The sequence below is a fragment of the Lathyrus oleraceus genome, chromosome 6, assembly GCF_024323335.1.
Source record: "Lathyrus oleraceus cultivar Zhongwan6 chromosome 6, CAAS_Psat_ZW6_1.0, whole genome shotgun sequence".
NCBI classification, from domain to species: Eukaryota; Viridiplantae; Streptophyta; class Magnoliopsida; order Fabales; family Fabaceae; genus Lathyrus; species Lathyrus oleraceus.
The window spans coordinates 276,546,191-276,571,232 of NC_066584.1; the positions used below are offsets into that span (position 1 = coordinate 276,546,191).

The 25,042-nt window shown below is 34.6% G+C and overlaps 1 protein-coding gene across 1 annotated transcript; it reads right to left on the reverse strand.

Moving 5' to 3' along the window:
• Positions 1–583: 583 nt before the first annotated feature.
• LOC127092588 (uncharacterized) lies at positions 584–19,948 on the reverse strand. Its single transcript, XM_051031480.1, has 7 exons — positions 17,106–19,948; positions 16,780–17,025; positions 15,971–16,693; positions 15,019–15,828; positions 14,078–14,931; positions 13,172–13,217; positions 584–867 (listed from the first exon to the last, which is right to left on the reverse strand). Exons 1-5 carry the CDS (start codon positions 19,908–19,910, stop codon positions 14,281–14,283), a joined length of 5,235 nt encoding a protein of 1,744 aa, XP_050887437.1. The 5' UTR covers positions 19,911–19,948; the 3' UTR covers positions 584–867; positions 13,172–13,217; positions 14,078–14,280.
• Positions 19,949–25,042: the final 5,094 nt, after the last annotated feature.

The window sequence follows — 25,042 nt, forward strand, 5'->3', positions numbered from 1 at the left end:
ATGATTTTTAAAATGGGATTCAAAATCCAAAATAAAATAAAATAGAGGGATCAAAGTTACAATTAAACCTAAATTAAAACATGACGTGTCTATGATTTAGACCTCAATTTTTTATTTTTTATTAGGTGAGATAAAAATTTATTTGTAATAATACTTCAAGTAATAATCGTAAGATCCTGTTTTGCGACCAGAGGCACCACGCTGATTTCAACCTCTGTCACATTGCTACATCTTATAATTATAACGAGGGCTACAAGTATATTTAAGTCTACAATATACGAATTGATGAAATGCTGTACTTAACTATTGAATTGATGACGTTATTAATGAGTGAATTCATATGATACTTTCATGTCAGCATATATTGTAATTGTTAATTCACATCCAGTGTAATATTTACATGCATATGATTTATATTTTGTTTCTCTTGTGACTTCTCATACACCAAGTGCATGGTATATGTTGACAGTAAAGATTTAAGCAATCCTTTACCTAAAAAGGTTTTAAAGCCGTTTTTTATATCCACTACACCAATTTATATGTAACAAAATATAAACTGCTTTTAAAGCAACTACGTTAATACAAAACACAAGAACATGTGGTGCAATTAAAAATCTTTATAATAAACAAGTTATAAAACAAACCGCTGAAATAACAATAAACCAAGCGTGATAAAATTTGATCTTAGATCACATAATCTCAAGAGTCGATCTTAAGAACCCAAGTGACATAACCAATCTAGCAGAAAAATGGCTGCATACAAAAAATACTACTGCTGTTACAGCATTGTCAATCACTCCTTAGCATCTGCATTCGTACCATCTTCGCATGCGATCTCATCATCATTTTCACATGCTATCTCGTCATCTATCCATGCAAAAAAATGTGTAAGTAATCACAGAAGAAATAAACAGAAGATAAGTAATCAAACTCATAAATAAAATTATTGGACTACAATAATTCACATGCACTAACATCAACTTATAACAATCATCTAGGATTAAACATATAACAAAGCATGCCAAAGCTATTAAGCAACACAAATAAACAACTTCATCAATGAAGTCTAGTTAACTCTTTGATACATGTAGAGTGTGCATTAAGTAGCCTATGACTCAATATTTAAGAGTCTTGGAAATAAAGCATTTTGTATTCAGGAAAAGTGTGTGGAAATATTAGAGATTTGAAGAGAAATTTGATAGGTAAAAAAATTCTTTGTGGAAGAGAGAACTTTGCATTTTACTTGATACAAAAGTGTATGATTAATCTCTATTTATAATACTCTAAGGATATACTCTAAACACACTAATTCTATAAAGTTCTCAACTTTAAAAATTTCAAGAGTATTCTAAAAAATATTACAACCCTAAAAATTATCTAGATACATCAAACACTACAAGAGTTTTCTAGAAACATTACCCAAAATTACGTAAGTCCAAAATAATTAAACCCAAAATACCAAATAATAAGGCTAGATCCAAATCAAGTTTAATATTTCAACATCCTCCTTTAAACTTGATTTGTGAGTCCAAGCATACTCTTTAACTTCACGAAAGTTTCCAACATGAGTGGCTTGGTGAAAATGTCGATAGATTGATCTTGACACAATACATACTTCAAGTTCACCTTGTACACCCATCTTGTTTCAATTTCTTTATGTCCTCGTGGAAGTGTAGTAAGTTCTCATGTATCATTATTCGTATTGACTTGATTTCTTTGTCCATGACGTCTCTCCACTTTATGTTTTTCTCCGCTTCTCAATAGGTTAGAGGCCCACAATCACCAAAAAGATAAAAGTGGTTAATGTCGTTTTGATTTTCGGTTACCTCATAAAGCTCTTCGATGCTCCTTAGTCGTGGTGTCTTCTCATTTGAGTTTGTTTAATCCAACCTTGGTGTCGGTGAGGCAGGTGGTGTAATATGTTCCTCTATCATTGTTTGTTCCATTTCGTCGTCTTCTTCAAAGTAAGGAACAAAACCATACTTGTCTTCTTGAACACTTAAATCCCAAGAACTTTCTTCTTTGAACTCCACGTCACAGCTTATGACGATATTTCCACTATTTGGATTATATAGATTGTACCCTTTGGAGCTTGAGTCGTAACCCACAAATACGTACTTCTCACTTTTATCCATCCACTACAAACTATTTGTTGAAACACATGTCACATATATTGTCATGACATCTTCACAGGTACCTGGCCATGCCACTTCCAAGAAGAGTGTTATTGCACAACTGAAGGAGACTTGTAAAGAGTTGGAGGATTCCATCAGGTCTAGCACTACTACAAAGATAAAACTTGAAAATTTGATGAAGGCTTTAATGGAAGAAGTGGAAAAGGAAGTTGAACAGGGTGGTGATGACAATAGAGGAACTGATGTTGAGGACTCTGCTGGTGGCAATGATGTTGAGACTGATGAAGATATAGATGCTAAAGGAGAGGAGTATGCTACTGCAGACTCAGATAGTCAGAAAAATATCTTATTGTAGTGTTGTTTTTTTGTTTTGTTTTTCTTTGTGGTCTCTGACCAGGATTTTAAGCACCCTTGTGTGCCCTCTTGTTTTTGCTACTTGACTTTATGAATGTAGTTTCTTTGTTTTGATTAGCTGCTTACCTTTGTCATATCATGGCTAAAAAGGGGGAGTAATGTCTATGTTCTCTAACCACTAACCACTAACTGCTGGTTGTGTTTAAGGAGGAGTTCATGTTCTAGAACTTTTGGGCTGCTCATAAGTAATGTCAGACATGATGTCCTGACATCAATTTGTCTGAAGAGTTGTTATTGTGTGAGGCTTTTTTTCCTTCTGCTGCAGATCCCTATGATATGTGAACTTGGACATGTCATATTATTTTGGATGTTCCCTTGAGGGGGAGTCCTGATTATGTGTGACAGGGGGAGTACATAACCTTTCTGCTTTGTATCTCCTTGATTGCTTCTGTTATGTGTGTTTATTGTTTTTCAAATCTGTGTAGTTCTGTTGTAACCTGGATTGTATGCTCGTGTGCAAGGGGTACTTGGTTGTTTTAGCCAAAATTTTCCAAAGGGGGAGATTGTTAATTCTTTGTTTTTGTGTTTGGAAGTAATTTTGGTAAAACTAACTTAGCAAAAACATGTTGAACAAGATGTCCTAACATGTGAGTCTGACATCTTGTCTGATACAGGTCTACTCTTGGTAACGGTTGGTTGATTAACATATTATTGAATATTCTCAGAATATTAAGTAATCCTATGTGGCGTCCAAGATTGAGGAAGCATAAATTCTATTTGAATTTAAAGTTATTCTATTTTTCTAAATGTTGACATTTTAGGAAACTTTTGATTGAAGACCTAATTCTATGCAGAATATTCTACAACTCCCTTGCTGAGTGTTTGAAGCCCAAATCCAGTCCATACTTTGGTTATAAATAGAATGTAACAAACCAAATTTGAGGACAGATCAAATATTATTTTAGTGAGTTGTTAGGGTTTGAGTGTTCTTGTTAATTGTGAGCTTCTCTAATATCATCTTGATATAAGAGTAGGACTGTCTCTATTGAGTTGTAAGTTCTGTCAATTACTCATAAGCTTTTAAGTATTGAGTGATTGTGTGTTTGTGAAGTGTGACTTATGAAACTTTCATAATTGTATTGATTCATCACTATTGTGATTGAAAGGGAAGTGATGAAGGTCTCATACCTAGGTGTGTCTTAGGTAGAAATTAAGCACGAGTAGTGATTAGGGAGTAGATTATAAACTGGAGATAGTTTGTTGAAGATCTACAAACTGATATTATTTAGTGGATTTCCTCCCTAACTTGGTAGCCCCCAGATGTAGGTGTTATTGTACATCGAACTGGGTTAACAACTATGTGTGTTATGTTACTTTCTGATCTCATATCTGTATGTTCTAGTGTCATTGTGTTTTGATCAGATATCAGTGTCTTGACATCTCGTAGGACATCTGATATCTGCATACCAAAATTTCACTCATGTTTCCTGTGGATTCCAACTTCTTTCTCCATTGTTGGAGTAGTTGTTGTAACTGCCTCTTCCTTCTCCTACATGTCCTTGTCCATGTCCACGATCTCGTCCTCTTTGGCTCTTGCAATTTGCATAGTTTTCTTCCTTTATGTTGAGTTGTGCTAGTTTCTCCTTAGTCTCCTTTTGTTTAGTTTTTCTCTTTTGTTTTTCTTCGTATGCTTGTAAGGAACTCATGAGTTGTTCAATAGTCCTGGTCTTTAAATCCTTGTTTTCTTCAATGTGGGTAGCAATGAAGTCAAAACTTAGATTTAAAGTGCGAAGTATTTTCTCCATGACTTTCATCTCAACAACATTTTCACCATTTCTTTTAAGTTGATTGAGTACGGGTAATACTCGAGAAAAATAATCAGAAATTGACTCAGACTCTTCCATAAATAAACGTTCAAAGTCACCTCTAAGAGTTTGAAGACGAATCTTTTCACTTGTTTCACTCCTTTGTTGCAAGTTTGAAGCTTGTCCCATGCTTCTTTAGCTATGTTGTAAAGCCCCCGTTCCAAATGGATTTCAATTCATTTTCTTTAAATGTTTTAGGAGGATACTGGGAAAATATTTGAAATTTTGAAGGCCTACTTCTAACAAATATTACGTGGATCCTTAGGCATCTGAGTCTCTTATGATCTTAATTCTGAAAGTTGATAACCCACACTCTTTTAAAAAAATTCAACCTATTAGCTCGTGTAATGTGGCTTATAAGTTCGTCTAAAAAGTTTTGGTAAATCACGAGAGCTCTCTAGAATAGATTCATTATAAGTAGAGGTACATTTGATAATACTCTTATTATCTAGGAATTCATATAACATATGTGTAACTCTAAGAAGAAATAAGGAAATATCATTTTGTAAGCTTAATCTTGAGAAGGTTAGTGACAAAGGATTGGGATTTCTTTTTGTGATATTTTCAACCTCTTTTATCTCCTTGATGTGAAAAGGAGTAGAATTAAACACTTTCAACCTTTTTGTAGTCTCTGCCAAGGCGATCATTTATCTTCCTATATTTTGTTCTTAGAATATATATATATATATATATATATATATATATATATATATATATATATATATATATATATATATATATATATATATATATATATATATATATATATATATATATATATATATATATATATGTGTGTGTGTGTGTGTGTGTGTGTGATTTTCTTTTTAAATAACTAATTTTTCTAAAAAAAATTGAAAATAATCAATTTTAAAAAAAAAAACCAAAATAACCAAGTTTGGTAGAGGATGCGCCAGATGAATTGGCGCACCCCCATACTAGTAAGAGGAGGCGCCAATAGCATTGGCGCATGCATTGGGCTCCTCATGAGGAGGCGCCAATGCTAGTGGCGCCTTAGTGTCTTTTGCTTGGTGGGCGCCAATTCATCTGACGCCTGCATGTGATGCTCATGTGGGCGTCAATCCCTCAGGCGCCCACGTGTTTTGTCCAATGGATATTCCGTCTCTATAAATACCACGTCTTGCATACAATAATTTTTACTCAAATTCATTTCCTAATACCCTAAATTGTCTAGTTCAACCATCAATTTTAATTCTCTCTATTTCAATAATGTCTGCATACATTCAGAAACGAAATGCTGATGTAATATTTCCTGTCGGTGCAGCTCCGATACAGGTTAGACTTTGGAACACAGATATGTTTGAACGTCTTAATCGGACGTTGTACAGTTGGTTATAGGGAGAAATTGGAGAGGGTGAACGGATTAGAAGAATACAATGGCTTATGTCTACGTTCAACAAACACGGAGAAGTGCGCGAATGAGTGGATATTAAGACCGACCAAGACGCTCGTAGGATGATGCATTGCATGTTCAAAATTGTTTTGATGGTTGTAATTTCATAGTTAGTGTATTGTATTTGTTATAATTATTTTTGTTACTGTTTATGTAATGGTACTTTCGTCACAGACGTCTACTATGAAGTAAATTTAGTTTTCCATATATTGCAACAGAGGTACTATGAAATAAATTTAGTTTTTCATATATTGCAACAAAGGTACATATGAATTTATCTAGTTGTGCTCGTTCCAACACTAGGACATTTATTACGATTGTGACCTGGTTGACGGCATGAACTACATAGTCTAACCATTTTGTTCGCCGTATCCATTTCGGTTCGAATCCGGGTGCTATTAGGGCGACCTTTTTTCTTCCTTCGCATAACTTCGTTGTGCCAGACGATGTCCCCTTGATATTCTGGCCAATAATCCTCTTTTGCCACTACCGAAAAACTAATTTTATAAACATTTGAAAGGCCGACGACTTTGTAAACTTCATATAGCAAGTAGGATGGATCCCTTCGAACCTTTGAGAATGTCGCAATGACATGGGAGCAGGGGGTACGAAAGGATTGGAACCTTCCGCAGTCACACCAACCACTATCTAGTTCGACTCTGTACTTTCCCATCAGCATGCCCTCATTGTGATCCATGGACTCGGCAACACTAAACCAACCTTTAGTCCGGTCAAGTACCGTAACCACATGTGTGTTTGCTTTGGCAGCTTCATGTCTGATGAATTTCATTTAAGCATCACTCAACAACTGTCCAGATTGCAACACTGAACTCCATTTTGAGCGTCTGGTTTCAAACAACGCCCCTAGCCTGAAATATGTAGCCTGCACCAAAGCGGTTATTGGTAGGTTATGGATGCCTTTGAAGACAAATTTCATTGATTCCACAAGATTTGTTGTCATGTGGCCCCAACGCTGACCGTTGTCGTATGTCCTAGTCCACTTCTCCAACGAAATACTATCGATCCACTGCACCGCATCTTTGTTCGACAATCTTATTTCCTTGCGGTAGTGTTTGAAAGAAGGTTCTGATAATGTGTAACCTCCATTGACAACCTTCTTACACAACGTCTTATCTTTGATTTCCCACATCAAATTCTAAGCAATATGTCTAATACAGAACACATGCGTCGAAGGAGGATTTTTCCAGCCATTGTCAATGTCATTATATACACTAATGATTGAGGGGTGTCTATCAAAGATCAAACACAAGTTAGGCTGAGGTGCAACGTGCAATCGGAGATTTCTTACGAAAAAACTCCATCCCTCAGCAGTCTCCCCTTCAATTAGGGCAAGGCGATTGGAAAAATATTGTTGTTCCCATCTTGTGCCACTACCATCAGTAACGTTCCTTTGTATTTTCCATTTAACCATGTACCATCAATTTGTATAATTGGTTTACAGAAATAAAAACCTATGATACATGGTTGATACGCCCAGAATAGACGGTGAAATATTCTATTTCCAACAGCACACATATCATCTGGTGTATAGGCTGGCAATGTTTCCATCTTGACAATTGTCCCGGGAGCATATTATATTAGAGCCAATAGGTATTTTGGAAGTTGTTTGTAAGACTCCTCCCAATTGCCAAACACTTTTTCAACAGCTTTTATTCTAGCTATCCATGCCTTCCTATATGATGGAGTGTACTCGTACTCTGCCCTAATATGCGAGATTATTGTACTCACCTTTAACGACGGATTATCGCCAATGACAGACAATATTTCATCGCATATTAGCTGAGAGCTTAATTTACGATGATCCTGCATTGGGTTTGTCAGCATGCATATGTGATCTGGACCCATTGATCCAATCTCCCAAGACTCGTTCCTCTTCCGTACGAAGCTGACAACCTAAAAACGCAGTGCTCATTCGAACAATAAACTTTATACCTCGATGCGTCAGTTCTGTCAACTCTGAAATCAGCTGATAGTTGCATGTGGAATTTCTTAATGGATTTTACACATTCCTCTTTTGTGCGAAATGTGTCTCCTTGTTTCAGAGATCCTTGCATTTGCACGTAAGGATTGTACCATACATCTGCCGAAGGTTCATCTGAACCCAAATTTAACCTTGTCATGTGTTGGGGTGGGCAATATACATGACTTGTTGGTATTGGCTCCTCCTCCTCTTCAGCGTTCACCATCGAATCAACCATGATCTCAGGTTCCTCTTCTTTGTCGTCTGGAACATTCACCTCAGCTTGTTGGTCATCAGTCTCACAAAACACTTGTGACTGATCAATGTACTGAGACTCCTGTTGTTGATGTGGTAATATATACAACTATATATCGTTGTAACCAGATTGTTCGTGACAGACAAACATATGTTGAACATCATCATCATCTTGAATCTTCTTCTGATAAAATTTTACCTGGTTTTCTGCAAACCAAATCGGATTTTTATAGATGATCTGACCCACATTATTGCATTGCAATTTCTTTTCTATTCTTTGTTTCAGATGTGAACTATTTGATCGTCGGTTTATTGTAAACCGATTCACCTCTGTGTTTCGAAAACAAAAATCGAACAACTGATGATCAAATATTTCACCTTTGACATGTGTACTGATCATGTAATGTTATGTGGAAGACATTATGTTGAAATAGTAAATATGTAGATAGTTTGAATGGAATTGAATGCATTGCTAAGTTGTTCATCTGCATAGGATAAATAGCTTGGTCATTGGTAAGTTGGTCGTTGCATTGATAACTTGGTCATTGTCTGTACAGACTTGACCATGCATGTAGTAGAAGGAATCCATAACGCAGAGAAAAGATTGACAAGAATACACATGCGCCAGGGAATCAAAGAATCTCTGAGCTCTGTGCCCTAAGATTCCAACCTAGGCGCCCATTCCCTAGGCACTATAAAGTAACTGAGACGCCAAAGGGTTAGGCGCCTCTTCACACAAACTAGTCTTAGGCGCCACTAGGAAGGGCGCCCCTTCCAATTGCCCTACACTAAGGCGCCAAGAGGAAGGGAGCCTCTTCCTTGCATGTGAGAAATCACATGTAGGTGCCAAGAGAAAGGGGTCCTCTTCCCTTGCATGTGCTTTCTTCACATGCGCCAAGAAGATTCCTCACATGTTAGCTTTGCCTTCCATTCTGAATTTTGTCATTCTCTTGTCTCCTCTTGCCTTTCCATGCAACCAATCACACTCTTTTTAGGTTGCAAACCTACTCACTCATTCATCTATAAATAGTCTCTCATATCAACAATATCAAATCATCTTCATCAATACTCAAGTATTTTCTTCTACCACACTTCTTTCATCTACCAAACTCAAGCTTTGCAAATTCAAATTATGTCTTTGTTGACTATGGGCGATGAACACAGAGGCAGAATCAAGAATATCTCGGCATTTGTATGTTATCTCTCTCTTTTAGTTTCTATTTTTGGATTACTTCTTATAGATATCTTTTTTGTGTTATACCTTTGTTATCTCTCTCTTTTTAGTTTCTATTTTTGGATTACTTCTTATAGATATCTTTTTTGTGTTATACCTTTGTTATCTCTCTCTTTTTAGTTTCTATTTTTGGATTACTTCTTATAGATATCTTTTTTGTGTTATACCTTTGTTATCTCTCTCTTTTTAGTTTCTATTTTGGGATTACTTCTTATAGATATCTTTTCTGTGTTATACCTTTGTTATCTCTCTCTTTTTAGTTTCTATTTTTGGATTACTTCTTATAGATATTTTTTTTTGTTATACCTTTGTTATCTCTCACTTTTTAGTTTCTATTTTTGGAATACTTCTTATAGATGTGTGTTTGTTGAGTATGTATTTCTTCTTTTAATTGTATTTTCTTACTTTTTTGTTATTAGGATCCGAAACGGTTTAGATGTCGTATACATGAATATGTACCCCACGATCCTTTAATAGAACCATATATTAGAGGATGTGGATTTGGAAATCTACTAAACATTGTTTCGTACTCGGTGGACTACAAGTTCATTCTGACTTTGTTGGAGAGATGGAGACCCAAGACCCACACATTTCACCTTCCGATTGGTGAGTGTACCGTCACACTTGAGGACGTGTACATGTTGTTGGGTCTCTGTATAAACGGAAAGGAAGTGAATGGTCGAGTTAACCAAGACAATAATATATGGAATGAATTATTGGGTGCCCCTTTGTTAGACGACGAAACTGAGGGAGACACATCCGGTCAAGCAAGGGTGCAAGGTATAAATTTAAAATACCTAAAATAATATTATACCAGTATAGTATTGTCCGACGATTCAACCGAGTATGAGAAAATAATAAAAGCTCGGCGTTATATTATGATTTTATTTGGTAACTTTTTGTTTCTAGAAAGTACAAGTAATTCTGTGAATATAATGTATTTACCTTTATTACGCACCATTAATAAGGTAAACACTTATATTTGGGGTTCAACTGTGTTGGCCCATCTATATAGTGCAATGTGTAGAACTGCAAAAAAGAATACTTGTACTTTTTTTTCATGTGCTTATTTGCTTCAAGCTTGGGGGTGGTCGAGAATGTCGTCGCTCGCCCCGATAAATGAGCGTCCATTCGTGTTCCGTTTGCAACCAAGTAAGTCTAACACTTTACCATTCACCATTTAGTTAATTATATTTATTATTATAATTAACAGTAAATAATATTTTTCATTTCTTTTTATTATCCTAGGTGGTCAGTAAGGGGAATGAACTACAACAGGTGTTCGAAACACGCTATTGTAGTCTATCGAAATCTATTGGACCACATTGGACATGACGATGTAATAATCCTACCGAACTATATTTTAATTTAAAAATACTTCTCAAATTATTTTCCATCTAACCATTTCGTATTGTTATACAGTTTGTTTGGAGGCCATATCTAGGTCTGAATCACGATGTGAACCATGACGATGCTGCAGTTTGGACAGCGAAGACACCGATTATCCGATTCACTATGGTGGAAATGCACCAAAGTGACCGGGTCAAACTGCAGTTCGGAATGCTACAACAGATTCCAGAATCTCCCACGTGTTTGGGGAGTTGGCATCAAAAAAGGGTCGATGCACAGTGGGATTATTCTGACTGGAGAGACTTTACAAAAGACATGTGTCGTCAATGGAGGAATCGACGACAACAAATCTTGAACAAACCAGTCATCCAAGTGTATACGTGTGTTTTTCGACGCCATGAGTTTTAGCATGCAAAAGGATTCTTTTATAGATAACGCCCTGGGATTAAAAGTTTGGTTGGAAAGTTGTTTTTCAACACTTCGACAACAAAATAATTCGACATTTCGACAAGATACCTGCAGATGGGAAGATGTCTTTGACAGGCGTAGATGTTGTTTTTTCGACAATTCGACAGAGTCCGGAAAGAGACGTCATTTCGACATAAAGTGTAATTTCAAATTCAAAAAGAGTTATGACGTTTGGCAGAAGACGCATGGAAGCATCTGGCGAAAAGGAATCATGCAGAAGGAGCCAAATGTCATAGTTTTAGGATTTGTTCATTAATAACATTTATTTTATTTTGTATATAAATAGGATAGTGGTTATTAGAAAAGGGGTGAAAAATTACTTGTATAAAATTCTTGCAAACACTCAAAGTACCCGTGTGAGAGAAAAGAGTCATACTTGGAACATGTACGTGTAAACAAACACCAATTTCTTTCAAAGTTTTATTCTATAAAATTCAAAGTGCTTTACAAATTTCTTTTTGCATTTACCAGTTGTTTATCTTTCTGCATTTCTCTCTTTTTCGACACTTTTGTTTCGTCAGTTACTTTTTGCCATTTATCTTATTCTAGTCAGATTTACATTTGTTTAAACAATTATACTAACTACCTTTCGACACGAGAAACTTAATGAACAAAATAAAAGATACAAAGATTGTTCTAGAGGTCTACAAAGTTATCTAGATTTTGCACATGTCCTAGGATTTGTGTGGTTGATCCTGCAAGTAACCCAATTCTACAAGTTTTGGAAAACTAGAGGTTGTTCGCCAAAAAATCACAGTGAACACCAAGGTGCAAGACCCACTCAACAATATATGACATGGTTTAGGTCTGTAACAACTTAATAATTTGTATCTGAGCCGCGATATTTGATGGTTCCACGCCAACTTGCTTCGTCATCGTATGCCCCACATCAATTCACCACCCAACACCAATGTGAACTCACCCAAACCCAACAACCAACCACACAACATCAACCGACCACATACACACAACAACCAAACACCTAACATCGCAACCCGTTCATGCCAACCATCCAACAATCAACCATCCAACGTCTCACCCCGTTCATACCACCCACCCAAACACAAAACCAAGAATCAAATCCCGCATCCACAACCGTTTACAACCCAGATAATTCATATGGGTCACTTCATCGTAGCCCCCCACCAATGAACACCCAACAACTGTTTAACTATAGTACGCCCCAGGAACCATTGCTTCGTTTTCAAAACGACTCAATGGCCCAATTTGGGCAACTATACCGTCCCCAATTCACCCAATCCCAACGCCCTAACTACGATGACATGGGCACTAAACTCCATTTCGGAAGCGCCGTTGGCCAGAGCCCCTCCGGATATTGGGAGCAAATGATGACACATCTGTCAAATATTGTAGGAACTTCCGCCGGACCTTCCGATCAGCCATCGCTCGATCAGGTCAGCACCCAAAGACCACAAACACCTCAAGAAAATCATGGGAGACCTCGGAGACAAACTAACGCACCGGGATGTGGAACCGAGGGACGTTATAATCGGGCGGGTCATTAGTATATTGTCAGTCCAATGTAACTAATTATTACATATTTAATGAATTTATTTATTTTCATTATTATTTCTTATGTATTAAATAATAAAAATTAAATATTAAAAAAAAATTAAAAAACTAAAAAACTTTTAAAAAAATAATAAAAAAATTAATAGGAGGGAGTGTATGCGTGAGATGAATTGCCGCATACATCCACCAAGCAAAAGACACTAAGGCGCCACTAGCATTGGCGCCTCCTCATGAGGCCAAATGCAGGCGCCACTAGCATTAGCGCCTCCTCGTGAAGAGCCTAATGCATGCGCCAATGCTATTGGCGCCTCCTCTTACTGGCACGTGGGTGCGTCAATTCATCTGGTGCATCCTCTACCAAACTTGGTTATTTTGGTTTTTTTTTTTTGAAAAATTGATTATTTTCGATTTTTTTTAAAAAGATTAGTTATTTTGAAAAAAAAATTATATATATATATATATATATATATATATATATATATATATATATATATATATATATATATATATATATATATATATATAATTTCTTAAAGATATAGAATTTTTTTTTTCAAAACAGAAGAATTTCATGTTATGTACCTTGCAAATATGATGATATGACTGTCTCATTAGAACGTGTGACTTCCTGTTGACAAAATATTAGAATGTTTAACTTACAATTTGAATATGTTGAAACACATGCAAAAAGTTATATAAATATCAAGAAAAATATAGTAAAATTATTTTAAAATAAAGACTAAAATAAATTTTAAAATAAAAACTAATATAAAATATTACAAAAATAAATTTGAGAAAAAATAATATGCAGTGACATTGTAAAATATTTTTATACTGTGAACTAATCATGGACATATATCCCGTCAAATCATACGTTAAATTTTAAAATAGTAATATGACATGACATAATATTATAATTCTAGTATATGACAATGTAAAATTATTTTACATTGAAAATGCACTATCTTTAATCACAATAAATTTTGTAGAAGCTTAGACAAAATAATTAAGAAGCAAAAATAAAAAATGATATAACTACAAGGACTACAAAAAGAAAAACAAAATATAAAAAAATCGAAAACAAAAAATGGTATAACTATAAAGATTAAAAACAAAAACAAAATATTAAGAAGCAAAAATAAAAAAGAGGTATAATTCCAAGGACTAGAAACAAAAAAAATATATCAAACTTCTCACTATATTGTAATGGTTGCGTAATTTTCTATTTTAATATATTTACGGCTAAATCTCAAAATATGTTATAATGCTAAACTTTCTTGCATAGAGAAAATAAAATAGAACGAAAAAAACAATTATTTATAGCTATTTAAATTTAAATTTGGAACATTGTATACTTTAGTTAACTAATTAAACAATGAAAATTTAATTTCTAAATACATAATAATTATTGTAAATTCAATTTAAGAATTATGTGAATAATAAATTAATAATTTTCATAATTAATTAGCTATGATAGATAGTATGTACCTTTTCTATGAACAATTGTTGAATAGTTGTGTTAAGATCACCTTTCCAATGTATATTTTGGTCTTCAACTCGAATTCCTGTGAGGCATGGTGCTTTTGTGACTCCTAATGAGAAATTCTTCATTTGAGGACTTCCTTCAACAATGAAATTCCGCAAAGATGGAAAGGTGAATGCTTGTTTCCCATTGGAGAAGCTTCTTAAACTTAACAAAGAAATGAATTCCAAGTTTTCCAAGTCTTCAATGATGAGCACTCTAAAGTATGTTTTCCTTGATAGAAACTCTTTAGATTTGGTAAACAATGAAGTGCCAATGTATTTAGTTGGGGAAAATTAAAACTGATTTCCATTGATCCTTCTTTCATTGCAACAATATCCTTGACTCCGCAAGAATCTATCTTAAGCATTTCAAGATTTCCAAGATCTTGGCATAGCGACAATGAAAATATGTATGACAAGCTTTGGCACGAAGAAACATCCATCGAGCATAGGTTTCCAAAGTTAATAGTTTCATGAGGATCCTCGTTCCATATGTGCTCCAAGTTTGGTAAACAAGACAAGGTCAATGTTTTCAATTGACTGTTTTGTTTACACAATATTAACTCATTAGATTTCATACCTTTCACATCAAATATGGCTTTTAATGAATCACATTCTTTTACTTCTAGTTTTTCCAATCCATGTAGAACTTGAACAATATTTGATGGAAAAAGTACATGTGATAAGAAATCACATCTTTGCACCACTAGATGTTTCAGATTGCAAAACACATTTTGATGATCAACTTGGCCATACCACAAATCCTTTAGCACAGGGTGATCAGATAAGGATAAATATTTGAATTTAGAAAATGCAACCTGATCAATCAAATTAAAATATCAAATGAAGAGACAAATCAAAATATGAATGTTCTTTCTATCTATTAAAAGTTTAGTCAAACATACCTTATCTTCAAACATTTTTTGTATTGTATCGTTAAGGTTTCTCTTCCAAAACGATTCTTTTTTATTTTCGGCAATTTTAACTTTTCGAAGATTTGGTGTACTTGTGTTTCCCTCTGAAAATTTCGTCATGTAAGGACATTCTCTCACAACTACTTTCTTCAACAACGGAAACTTCAAGAAGCATTTACTAGAGCAAAATCTTTTGAGGCTTGGCAAACACTCCAACGTCAAAACTTGTAAACTAATAAATGCAATGTCAACATTTTCTACTCCGGTAATTATTTCTTCAAGTGATTTACAGTCTTTTACCTCAAGTGATGTGAGTTTGACCAAACTTTGCGCCGTAGCAATTGTAATTAAATTTTTAAGCCCATTGCAACATGTTATCTCTATATGGTCTAGATGTTTAAGGGTGACAGAGGAAGGGAACAAATTTATCATACTAGAACAACTTAAAACATGTAAGCATTCAAGGAACTCAAGAATTGGGTTAACTCGAGATCCTTCCTCACATATATGTTGAAGTTTATGTAATGTATTCAATCTCAGATTTTTTACCCGAGTATGAGTCGTCTCAGTTATTTGTCCTTCATCTTGAAATATCTTCCTGAAGCAACTCCACTCAACCCATAACGAATCAATAGTATGCACATTATTAAGAAACCAATAAGGAAATGTAGCCTCTTCATTGTTATACATAGATAAACAAAGCTTTGTCAATTTGGTAAAGAGAGCACATGAATTTTGGGCTTGCAATATCATGCCAGCATCCTTTTGTTCTATCCTCAACTCCTCCAAATTTGGAATCACCTAAAACATATTTAAACAATATAAAAGAATTGAACATCTTTTTCATACAAATATAATAATGCAAAGTCCTAGTGTAAATAAAAATTTATAGACATGTTTTCATGCAACCATCATTGTATATGTAAATTTACATGATACATACCTCTTCGGCAAGGAAAGGTGGCTGTTGAGATATGTCAAAGAGTTTGTCATATTGAAAACTACTTATAGAGTTGATTGTAGAAAGGGTTCTATACAAATTCAATTTAGAACAATTGAAAACATTGATTTTCCTCAAAGATGGACATGATAGAGTATGTTTTCCAACATAGAACCCCTTGAGCCTGTGTGAGTTCCGAAGGATTAGAGAATTCAATTGATTAAACTCAAATATGGGAGCTGCACACACCCTAGATTCTTTCTCCTCTGCAACAATTTCTTTTATGCTTGCACAATTTACTATCACAAGTTCTTTGAGATGTGAGCAATGAGTGGCTACAGAAAGTCGTAGGAGATACTCTAAACTTCCACATTGATGCAGTCGTACATATTTTAGACTTTGAAAATTAAGAATTCCTTGAGGATCCTCACTCCATATCTTTTTTAGCTTCGGCAGTTCATTTATAGTAACTTGTTCCAAATCTGTTGTATCCTCTTCTGTACAACTGAATGTCAATTCAAATATCACTTCCACCAAAGCACAATTTTTAACCTCCAGCATCTCTAACTTATTATAAGTTTTTTGCATTGAAGAAGGAAAAACTACCACAATTTTCTCACAATTGTTCACTTTCAACGACTTCAATGACTTAAACTGACTGTGCCATATTGTCTTCAACTTGTCCATGTCCTTCAATATCAGTTTTTCTAATTTGAAAAAAGGAACCTATATGTTCATAAATAACCAGTATCATTTTAAATAAAAATAATTATTTAATGCAAGTTAAAAATTAATTAGAATGTTTTTAATACCTCATTCAATGCATTGTTTCTCTCTTGTTTAGATATTATCTCTTCCATCAAAGGACATTTACTTATTTCAAGGTGTGTGAGGATCTTAAAACTTTCAACCACAGTAGAAGAGAATAAGTACTTCAACCCGCCACAATTCTCCACAATCAAGCTAGTCAAGTTGTACATAGAACTATGATTGTCATCCCAAATTTTACTCAAATTGAGTGAGCTCAATTTAAGGGTATCCAAATTAGAAAACACAGCCTACATAAATCATAATTTGAGGTAATTTAAGTAGAGAAAAAGTATGTGATATAAACAAGGTTAAAAACAAAACAACATACCTGAGCATTGAAAAATGGTGTTGAAACATAAGGTTCCGAACCTTGATGATTTTGCTTACTCTTGGAGTGTGTCAAAGAGTTAGAGAAGAAATTATCAAGTGTCTCTAAATGTTCTAAAGTCAAAGAACGCAATTCATTGAACTCAATTTTTTCATTAGCCATGTTATTATTTGCACTGGGATTGTTGTCTTCGAGCACTATCTCCTTCATAGAATTGCAATGACAAACTTCAATCTTAGAAAGGTGAGAAAGTCCTTTAACCATTGTAAAGGAGAAAAGATATTTTAACTGGAAGCAGGTTTTGACTTTGATAACACTAAGACATCTAAAAGAAGCAAGTGAAAGTGGACCATGACATATATGGTCTAAGTTGTGAAGATTATCAAGTACCAGAGTTTCCAAGATGGGAAAGGACACATGGATTTGATTTCTCTCTTTAGAGTCAACAATGTGCTTCATGTTTGCATTATTTTGGACGTGGAGATGTTTCAGAAATGGAAATCCTTCCCCATCTAGTTGATAAACCACATTTTGAATTCCATATATGTCATCCAAGTACAAATTCTCAACACTTTTAATCAATGCTTTAATTCCATGCTCCAAATGTATGTTGGTACCAAGTTTGAGCATCAATGTTCTTAAGGTTACATCCTTAATGTCAGACCATTCCCATACATCTCCGATAGCTATTTTGTATCTTTTCAGCTTCTCAAACATCACTTGCAAGTCCCTTGGCAACATCCATGTCTCCCGAATTTGTAACTCTAAAGCTGTCAAGTTGGGTAGTTTTCGAAGCTCAGCAATGCTAGCATTTTCATGTTGAACTGTAGAATTCACAACTTCCCAGTTAATAGACGTACTGCCCATGTACAACTCCTCCAATTTAGTCAAGCTTGATATGATGTTGGGTGGGACGACTTCTATTCCTGAATTGCTCAAATCAAGCATTCTCAATTGAGTCAATCTCCCTATTTCTCTAGGCAACTTGATCATTGAAGAATTCCAGAGACTAAGAATTTCTAAATTTTGCAAAGCTTTTATTGAATCCATATTTTCCAAAACACAAAAATCTAAACACAGCGATTTAAGGTCTGTTAAGAACCGAAACGAGGTAGGTAATGAAGGCAGGTTCAGAGCTGTTAAATCTAGCACTGTAAGGCTTTTCATACCCTTAAAAAACATATCCGGGATTTCTAAAGATCGATTCTTGCTGTACAAAATGAAAAACTTAATGCTTGGACAATCAATCATTTTAGGAAGCTTGTGCATATGTTGACACCTATATAAAATGATCTGCGTGCACCTGTTTAAAAGATCATTGGTTGGCCATTCATTATCAGCAAATTTACTAAGAAATACATGTTTGTCCCTCCGTGCTATGGAGATAGCAAAATCACGAACAAAGTCATGCATTTCAACCTTTTCACTTGTTTTACTTTCAAGCAAAAGACAACTAGTCTCCAAAGATTTGATTATTGTGTAATGTCGATTTCTTGCATCATCCATGGTATTAACATGCTTTAATATGTCCAGCCCCATTGCCACTTTCAGATAGTACTCTGCACCATTATCTGGAATTAATGCATAAAGCAGGAATAGCGCCTTAACTTCATTACTTTCCAATGAGTTGTAACTCAATTCCAAAGCAGAATAAGTTGCCGCGTTCACCCCTGCATGATTACTACTTTGTAATTTGCTTAATGCATCTCTCCAAGATTCGACATCCCTCTTATTTTTCATTGCACTCGCTACCGTAACTACTCTAAGAGGCAAACCTTCACACTTTTGGGCAACTTTAATTGCTACATCTTTCAAATCCTTATTGTTAACCACATCACCAGCCGTTAATTGAAACAATCTCCATGTCTCTTTTTCACTCATAATATTAAGTCTGAAAGTGAAATCCTTTGAAACATCCATTTGCACCAAAACATCCTGATCTCTACTTGTCATCAACAATTTGCAACCATTATGCTCATTACCAAACGGAATCCCCACTTCCTTCAAATCAATTCTGGTCCATATATCATCTAGAATGACAAGGATACTTTTCTCCATCTTGATTCTCTGTCTTAGGCGATGAGCTCTGCCAAGAATAGTCTCCTCATCGAATCGCAGACCCAGCAGATCTGCTATCTCCCCTTGAATTGTTTTCAAGTCTGGATTTATGGACACATGTGTTGTAACCACTTCATTAAACAATTTTTTTTCCTTGGCCATTTGAGAAATTCCCACCAACAGAGTTGTTTTACCCACCCCACCCAACCCATACACTCCAATGTTGCCTGAATTAAGGTCTACCAACGCGTTCATAATCTCCTGCTTAAGTGACTCCCTTGTCTCATATTTTTCATCACCTCTTGTTCCGGAGGAGGATGCTACTCCATCTAGAATAGAACGGAAACCAAGTCGATCAAAAACACCTTTTCCTTGAACTTGAACAGCATCCTTTGCAATTTTTGTCGCTTTCCTACTTAGTTGATGCCGCGAAATCAAATTGTGAAACGGCCATGCTGAGCAACTAACATTGGCACGGCGAGGATCATTTTGCAGCTGAGTTGCTTTCTCAATGACCTCATTCACATTCTCAATCCAGTTGTCCACACCTTGAAAATTTGTTTTACCATTTCTCCTTTCTTCTTCAACCAAAACCATCATTCTTTCTCTTGCAGCATCAAGGTCTTTAACATCATCAGCTAACGTTTTGAAATTGCCTTCGTAGCATATCAAGTAACTTGCTTGACGTACAATAGGAGCAACAGTATACTCTGTTATCTTTCCAACAACAGCAGCTACAATTTCCATGGATTCTCTTGAGTTGATCTCAAACTGAAACTGAAAGTTTTGTATTATATTAACATATTACTCCTTAATTGGAGAAATCCAAGACTAGAGCTAGAACTTTAGACAATAACTACTACTATATTTAAAAATAAATAAAATATATCAATAATAAAGTTGAATTACTTTTTGTGTGGGTCAGTTAAAATAAGTGAATAAAATAGAGAGTAAATAAAAAACAGGCAAAAGAATGAAGAGCATGATGAAACAAAACAAAATGATATGCAAACAAACAAAAACAAAAGATAGGAAAAGGATTTTCTTTTTACTACAACAATAATCCATCCCCGGTGGCTTCCAACCTACCCTGCTCATGATCTTATTCCTCCCAACAATAATCTTATCGTTCTTCATAGCTTCCACATAATCATTCATTCTACTGAAGATATGATTATCCAAGGATAGGGGTCTGTTGTAGATAACATCATGATATTTTTTGTTCCTTCATGCCTAGAAGATATGGCAACCAACCTCCCAAAGAGTGGTCCAATACTGCTTCACATTCAAATTAAGATTGATCCACTCTTTAAGATTCACACTCAAGAAACTTTCCATCATATCCCAAAAGTCATAGACAGTAGAACAGTCCCTTAATGCATGCAACGTTGTTTCCATGCGTATGCATGGATAACCATTTAATATTAACCGATCTATTTTTATGGTTATTGTTTATAAACCAAACAATTTCTCACAAAAACCAATTTAAAAATTCAAATCGCTTTTAAATGGGTTTTCATTTTAATCAAAATTATTTAATTTAATTTAAATTTTATTTTCTTTAAATTAATGTTAATTTTTAAATTTAAAAACATAAATAAATGTTATGAAATTTTAAAATATTTTTTTTTAAAATTTAAAAAACATACTAAAAATAATTTTTTTTCGTATTCAGAAAAAAGAAAAAAAAACATATATAAAAATAATTGAAAATAATCAAATTATATTCTGAAAATGAAAAACTATCTTAAAAAATAAATTATTTCAAAAAATAAAAATAACTGAAAAAAATTTATTTTAAAAAAATGGAAATCGAAAATAAAAAAATTCTGAAAATAAAAAATAGATTCTATTCTGAAATTATAAAAAAATATTATTATTTTTGAATTTTTTTTTCTGAAAATAAAAGTTTTTTTTATTCTGAAAATTTGAAAAAAATAACCTTTTTGAAAATTAAAAAATTTATCAAAAAAAATTATTTTAAAACAAATCTAAATTATTTTACTGAAAAAAATACAAAATATTTTTGATAATTTTTTTTATTTAGAAGAAAATAATAATTTTATTTGAAAAAAAATATCAAATATAATTTTTTTGAAAAAAATTCCGAATATAATACTTTTCGTGAAAAGAAAAAAAAATGCTGAATTTTATTTTGAAAATATTTTTTTTATGAAATTTAAAAAAATTTAAAATATAAAATTAATTTATAATGTAATAAAACATGAAAATAGACAAATATAAAAATTTAACGTATAGTAAAATTTGGATACCCAATAACAAAACCAAATTTTTATAATAGGTAACGGTTTATATTTGGATAACAAAATGGATACCCAAATTTTTATTTTAGCATTTGGTTTGGTTTTTTAAAAGTGGAACAATTTGGTTATGAATAATCGGTTTTGTTGCACACCCCTAACCACAACTCTTGCAATCCGCTCTTCCAAGCCCTTTAAGACTTTTATTATGTTTTTTTAGTAAGCGATCATGACTCATTAACCAAACAAAATAACGAATTCTCTCCCGCGCTTTCAACTTCCAAATCTTCTGCCACTGTATGTCGCCGGCATGGTTAACTATCAGACTGATGATGTCATAACCGGTTTTGATAGAAAATTTATCACTTCCAAAACCTACAAACATGAAAGTGTCCTCCCCATACTCCCTTCTAGGAGGAATGATGGCCTTAATTTTCTGCAAAATCTCTTCAGGAAGCAAGTAATTCATCTTTAGCCATTGCCAATCACCATTGTGATCCACTAAACCCTTGACTTTGAATTGATCGCAATCATTTGGAATCCATAAACTCGTACTCCTATATAATGATTCACAGACTGATCCAACAGTCTGACCAAGCATTCTGTTGGTGTAAGCCCTAGAGGCCAATACTTTTGGTACTTGTATCGAATTATTTATTAATAATAAAAGGCTTTTTCTTTATTATGTTTGTTTAATAAAGTCCCTAGAATAGCTAGTCCGTTTAATGTATCAAGTATGACTTAATCATGAGATCACATTAAACATAAGGACATTATTCTTAAAGTATCCGTAGTCGAGCTTTATTGTGAAGTGGGATAACATTAAAGCATTAAGACTATTATGTAAATAGACTGATGATCACATCTCATGGATCATGGATAAGGAGTTATCAAGTCTTAAACATAGGTATGAATATTAAGAGTAGTATTTATACCGGATTGACCCGCTATGAGAATACTATATAGAATGTTATGCAAAGTGTCATAAGTTATTCTCATTGTGATAATGGTGTATACCACCCTTCGACCTGAAACCACTATGGTCCCTAGATGTAGAGTCGAGTGCCTTATTGCTGATCAAACATTATCCGTAACTGGATGACCATAAAGACAGTTGATAGGTACTCCACGAAGCATGCTAAGGGACATGAGTGACCTAGATGGAATTTGCCCATCCTGCGTAACAAGATAAATGTCTATGGGCCCAATATTGAACTGGACAAGGATGACACGGTCTATGCCTTGTGTTCAATATAGACATAAGGGCAAAAGGGTAATTATACATATAAGTATTATCACAAAATGATTTGTCAGATCACATGACATTTTCGTATCTTGGGTAGCAGTGATGTGTTGCTAGATACCGCTCACTGTTTATTATGTTAAATACGTGATTTAATATAATTGTCAATGCCGCGAAAACCTACAGGGTCACACACAAACGACGGATTAATGAGAGATAGAGTAACTAAGGAACATCGTAAGGTACGATGTACTTAAGTGAATTATAGAACATCGTAAGGCACGGTGTACTTAAGTAGAATACGAAATATGGTAAGGTACCACGCGCTTAAGTGATTTTGGCATATTATAAGATATGGGCCACATACACTTAAGTGAGCTTTTTAGCTTATAGCCCACACAAGTGGTTCTATAAATAGAACCCTTGTGCAGAAGCATTAAAAAAGTTGCATTTTTCATTCTCTCTCTCTCTCTCTCTCTCAAAGCCTTCATTCGTAGCAGCTAGCACTGAGATTGAAGGAATCCGTTCGTGTGGACTGAGTAGAGGCGTTGTCATCGTTCAACGTTCGTGATCGCTCCTTAGATCTGCATCAAAGGTTTCAATCGTCACAAGAGGTGACGATTCTATCACTGATCATGCCCATTCGTAAGGATCACTAAAGGAGAAAATTTTAAATTCCCCTGCGTTTTGGATCGCAAATCTCCTTCAGTGGTATCAAAGCAACTTACGAAACCATGCATCTGATAGTTGTTTATTTTCTGTATTAATATGATTAAAAGACAGAATGAATCAAAGAATAAACGAGTAATTAAATTTGGCATCATGTGTGTACGATTTGGATGATTGATGTTGACTATGCTTCGGAATCCGACATTAGTATGGTGAAGCAGCGATACATCGATCGTCCATAGGTTACGGAATTGAGATCGATCAAATGATATAAGTAATCCTAATGCAAAATACGGTATATATGATATATTGTTTCTGTTTCGTTCATTGAAATACTTAATGGTTGTTTTCCTTTGAGCGATCAATGGTCATTTGCTTCGGAATCTGACATTAGTATGGTGAAGCAATGACCTGTTGATCAATCATACTGAATCAACAATCGAGGTGTGTTTGACGGTCTGAAATTGGTGCGTTAGGGTTAGTGACGGCACAAGGGTTGTGCCGTCAAGGAGTTGTGAATTGAGGGCTTGTTGGATCACGTCTGTTGACTATTTCAAAAGCGCTGATTTTGGCCGCGTGACGTTCGTCATGGGCCTGTGACGGTCGTAACAAGCTGGACGTGACGGTCGTAACATGCTTTGTGACGGTCGTCACATTCACAGAGTCAGAATTCTCGGTGTTTCTATTTTGTGACTGCTTTGGCCGCGTGACGTTCGTCATGGGCCTGTGACGGTCGTAACAAGCTGGACGTGACAGCCGTAACATGCTTTGTGACGACCGTCACATTCACCGAGTCCGAATTCTGTTTTGTGACTGCGCAAGAGTTGTATTGATGCAAAAACGACGTCGATTTCAAATGAATTGTTCATTAAAATTTCGGACCGGGCAGCGGACCCTCGGCTAACTCTGCGTAGTGTGATCGGTTGCCAAAATTTAATTTGGTTTTAATTAATTAAAAGAATTAAAATTAATAATAATAATGTGTTTATTATTATTGTCTTGTGGTGATCGGTCATGGCCTTAGTTTTCCTTTATTTTGTTTTGGGATTTTAAAATACGACATGCGTGTCGTGCCTCTCTTTTAATCTCTTAATGTAACTTCTTTTCTCATCTCACTCCCTCGTATGTAAAATGAGTTTCTTTCTTCTGTAATGTAATGTTATGAAGAAAGAGAAGAATTCAATATCAAAGGAGGACAACCCTGAAGATCTTGCTTGGAGAAGCTTAGATCGTTATTAGGTTAGCTTACGTTCTCTCATTGGCTTGGGAGAACAATTGCGCTAGGGGCCATAACTGTTTCATTATGTATGTTGATGCATGTGAATGTATGTTGATGCATGTGAGTGTATGTTGATGCATGTGAATGTATGTTGATGCATGTGAGAGACGATTTATATGATAAATAAGCTGGTGAGATCAGAATAATTGCAATTCCCTCAAATTAAATATTAAGTTTATGCTTTCCAAGTTTTAACACTCATCAAGACTAGTATCGGATAATGTAGGTTTCGCCTACGCGAGGTGCATGTTCTATATTAGTAAGGTGCGACGGGATAATTGTAATATCCAATTGCTAAAACAATGGGTCAAACTTAACTAAACAGATTATAATAAGATTATATGTGTTTAGAAGCAAGAGTTGGAATGATCCATGTGATGGATTGGAATAAGTAGTTATTCACCCAACTAAAATATTCGAGAGTTGT

Excerpts from the sequence above, each read along its gene's own strand:
- LOC127092588 (XM_051031480.1), bottom strand. The coding sequence starts at position 19,910 with ATGGAAATTGTAGCTGCTGTTGTTGGAAAGATAACAGAGTATACTGTT. Across the intron at positions 17,026-17,105 it reads CACCATTTTTCAATGCTCAG|GCTGTGTTTTCTAATTTGGA; the intron begins GTATGTTGTTTT and ends TGATTTATGTAG. Across the intron at positions 15,829-15,970 it reads CACCTTTCCTTGCCGAAGAG|GTGATTCCAAATTTGGAGGA; the intron begins GTATGTATCATG and ends AATATGTTTTAG.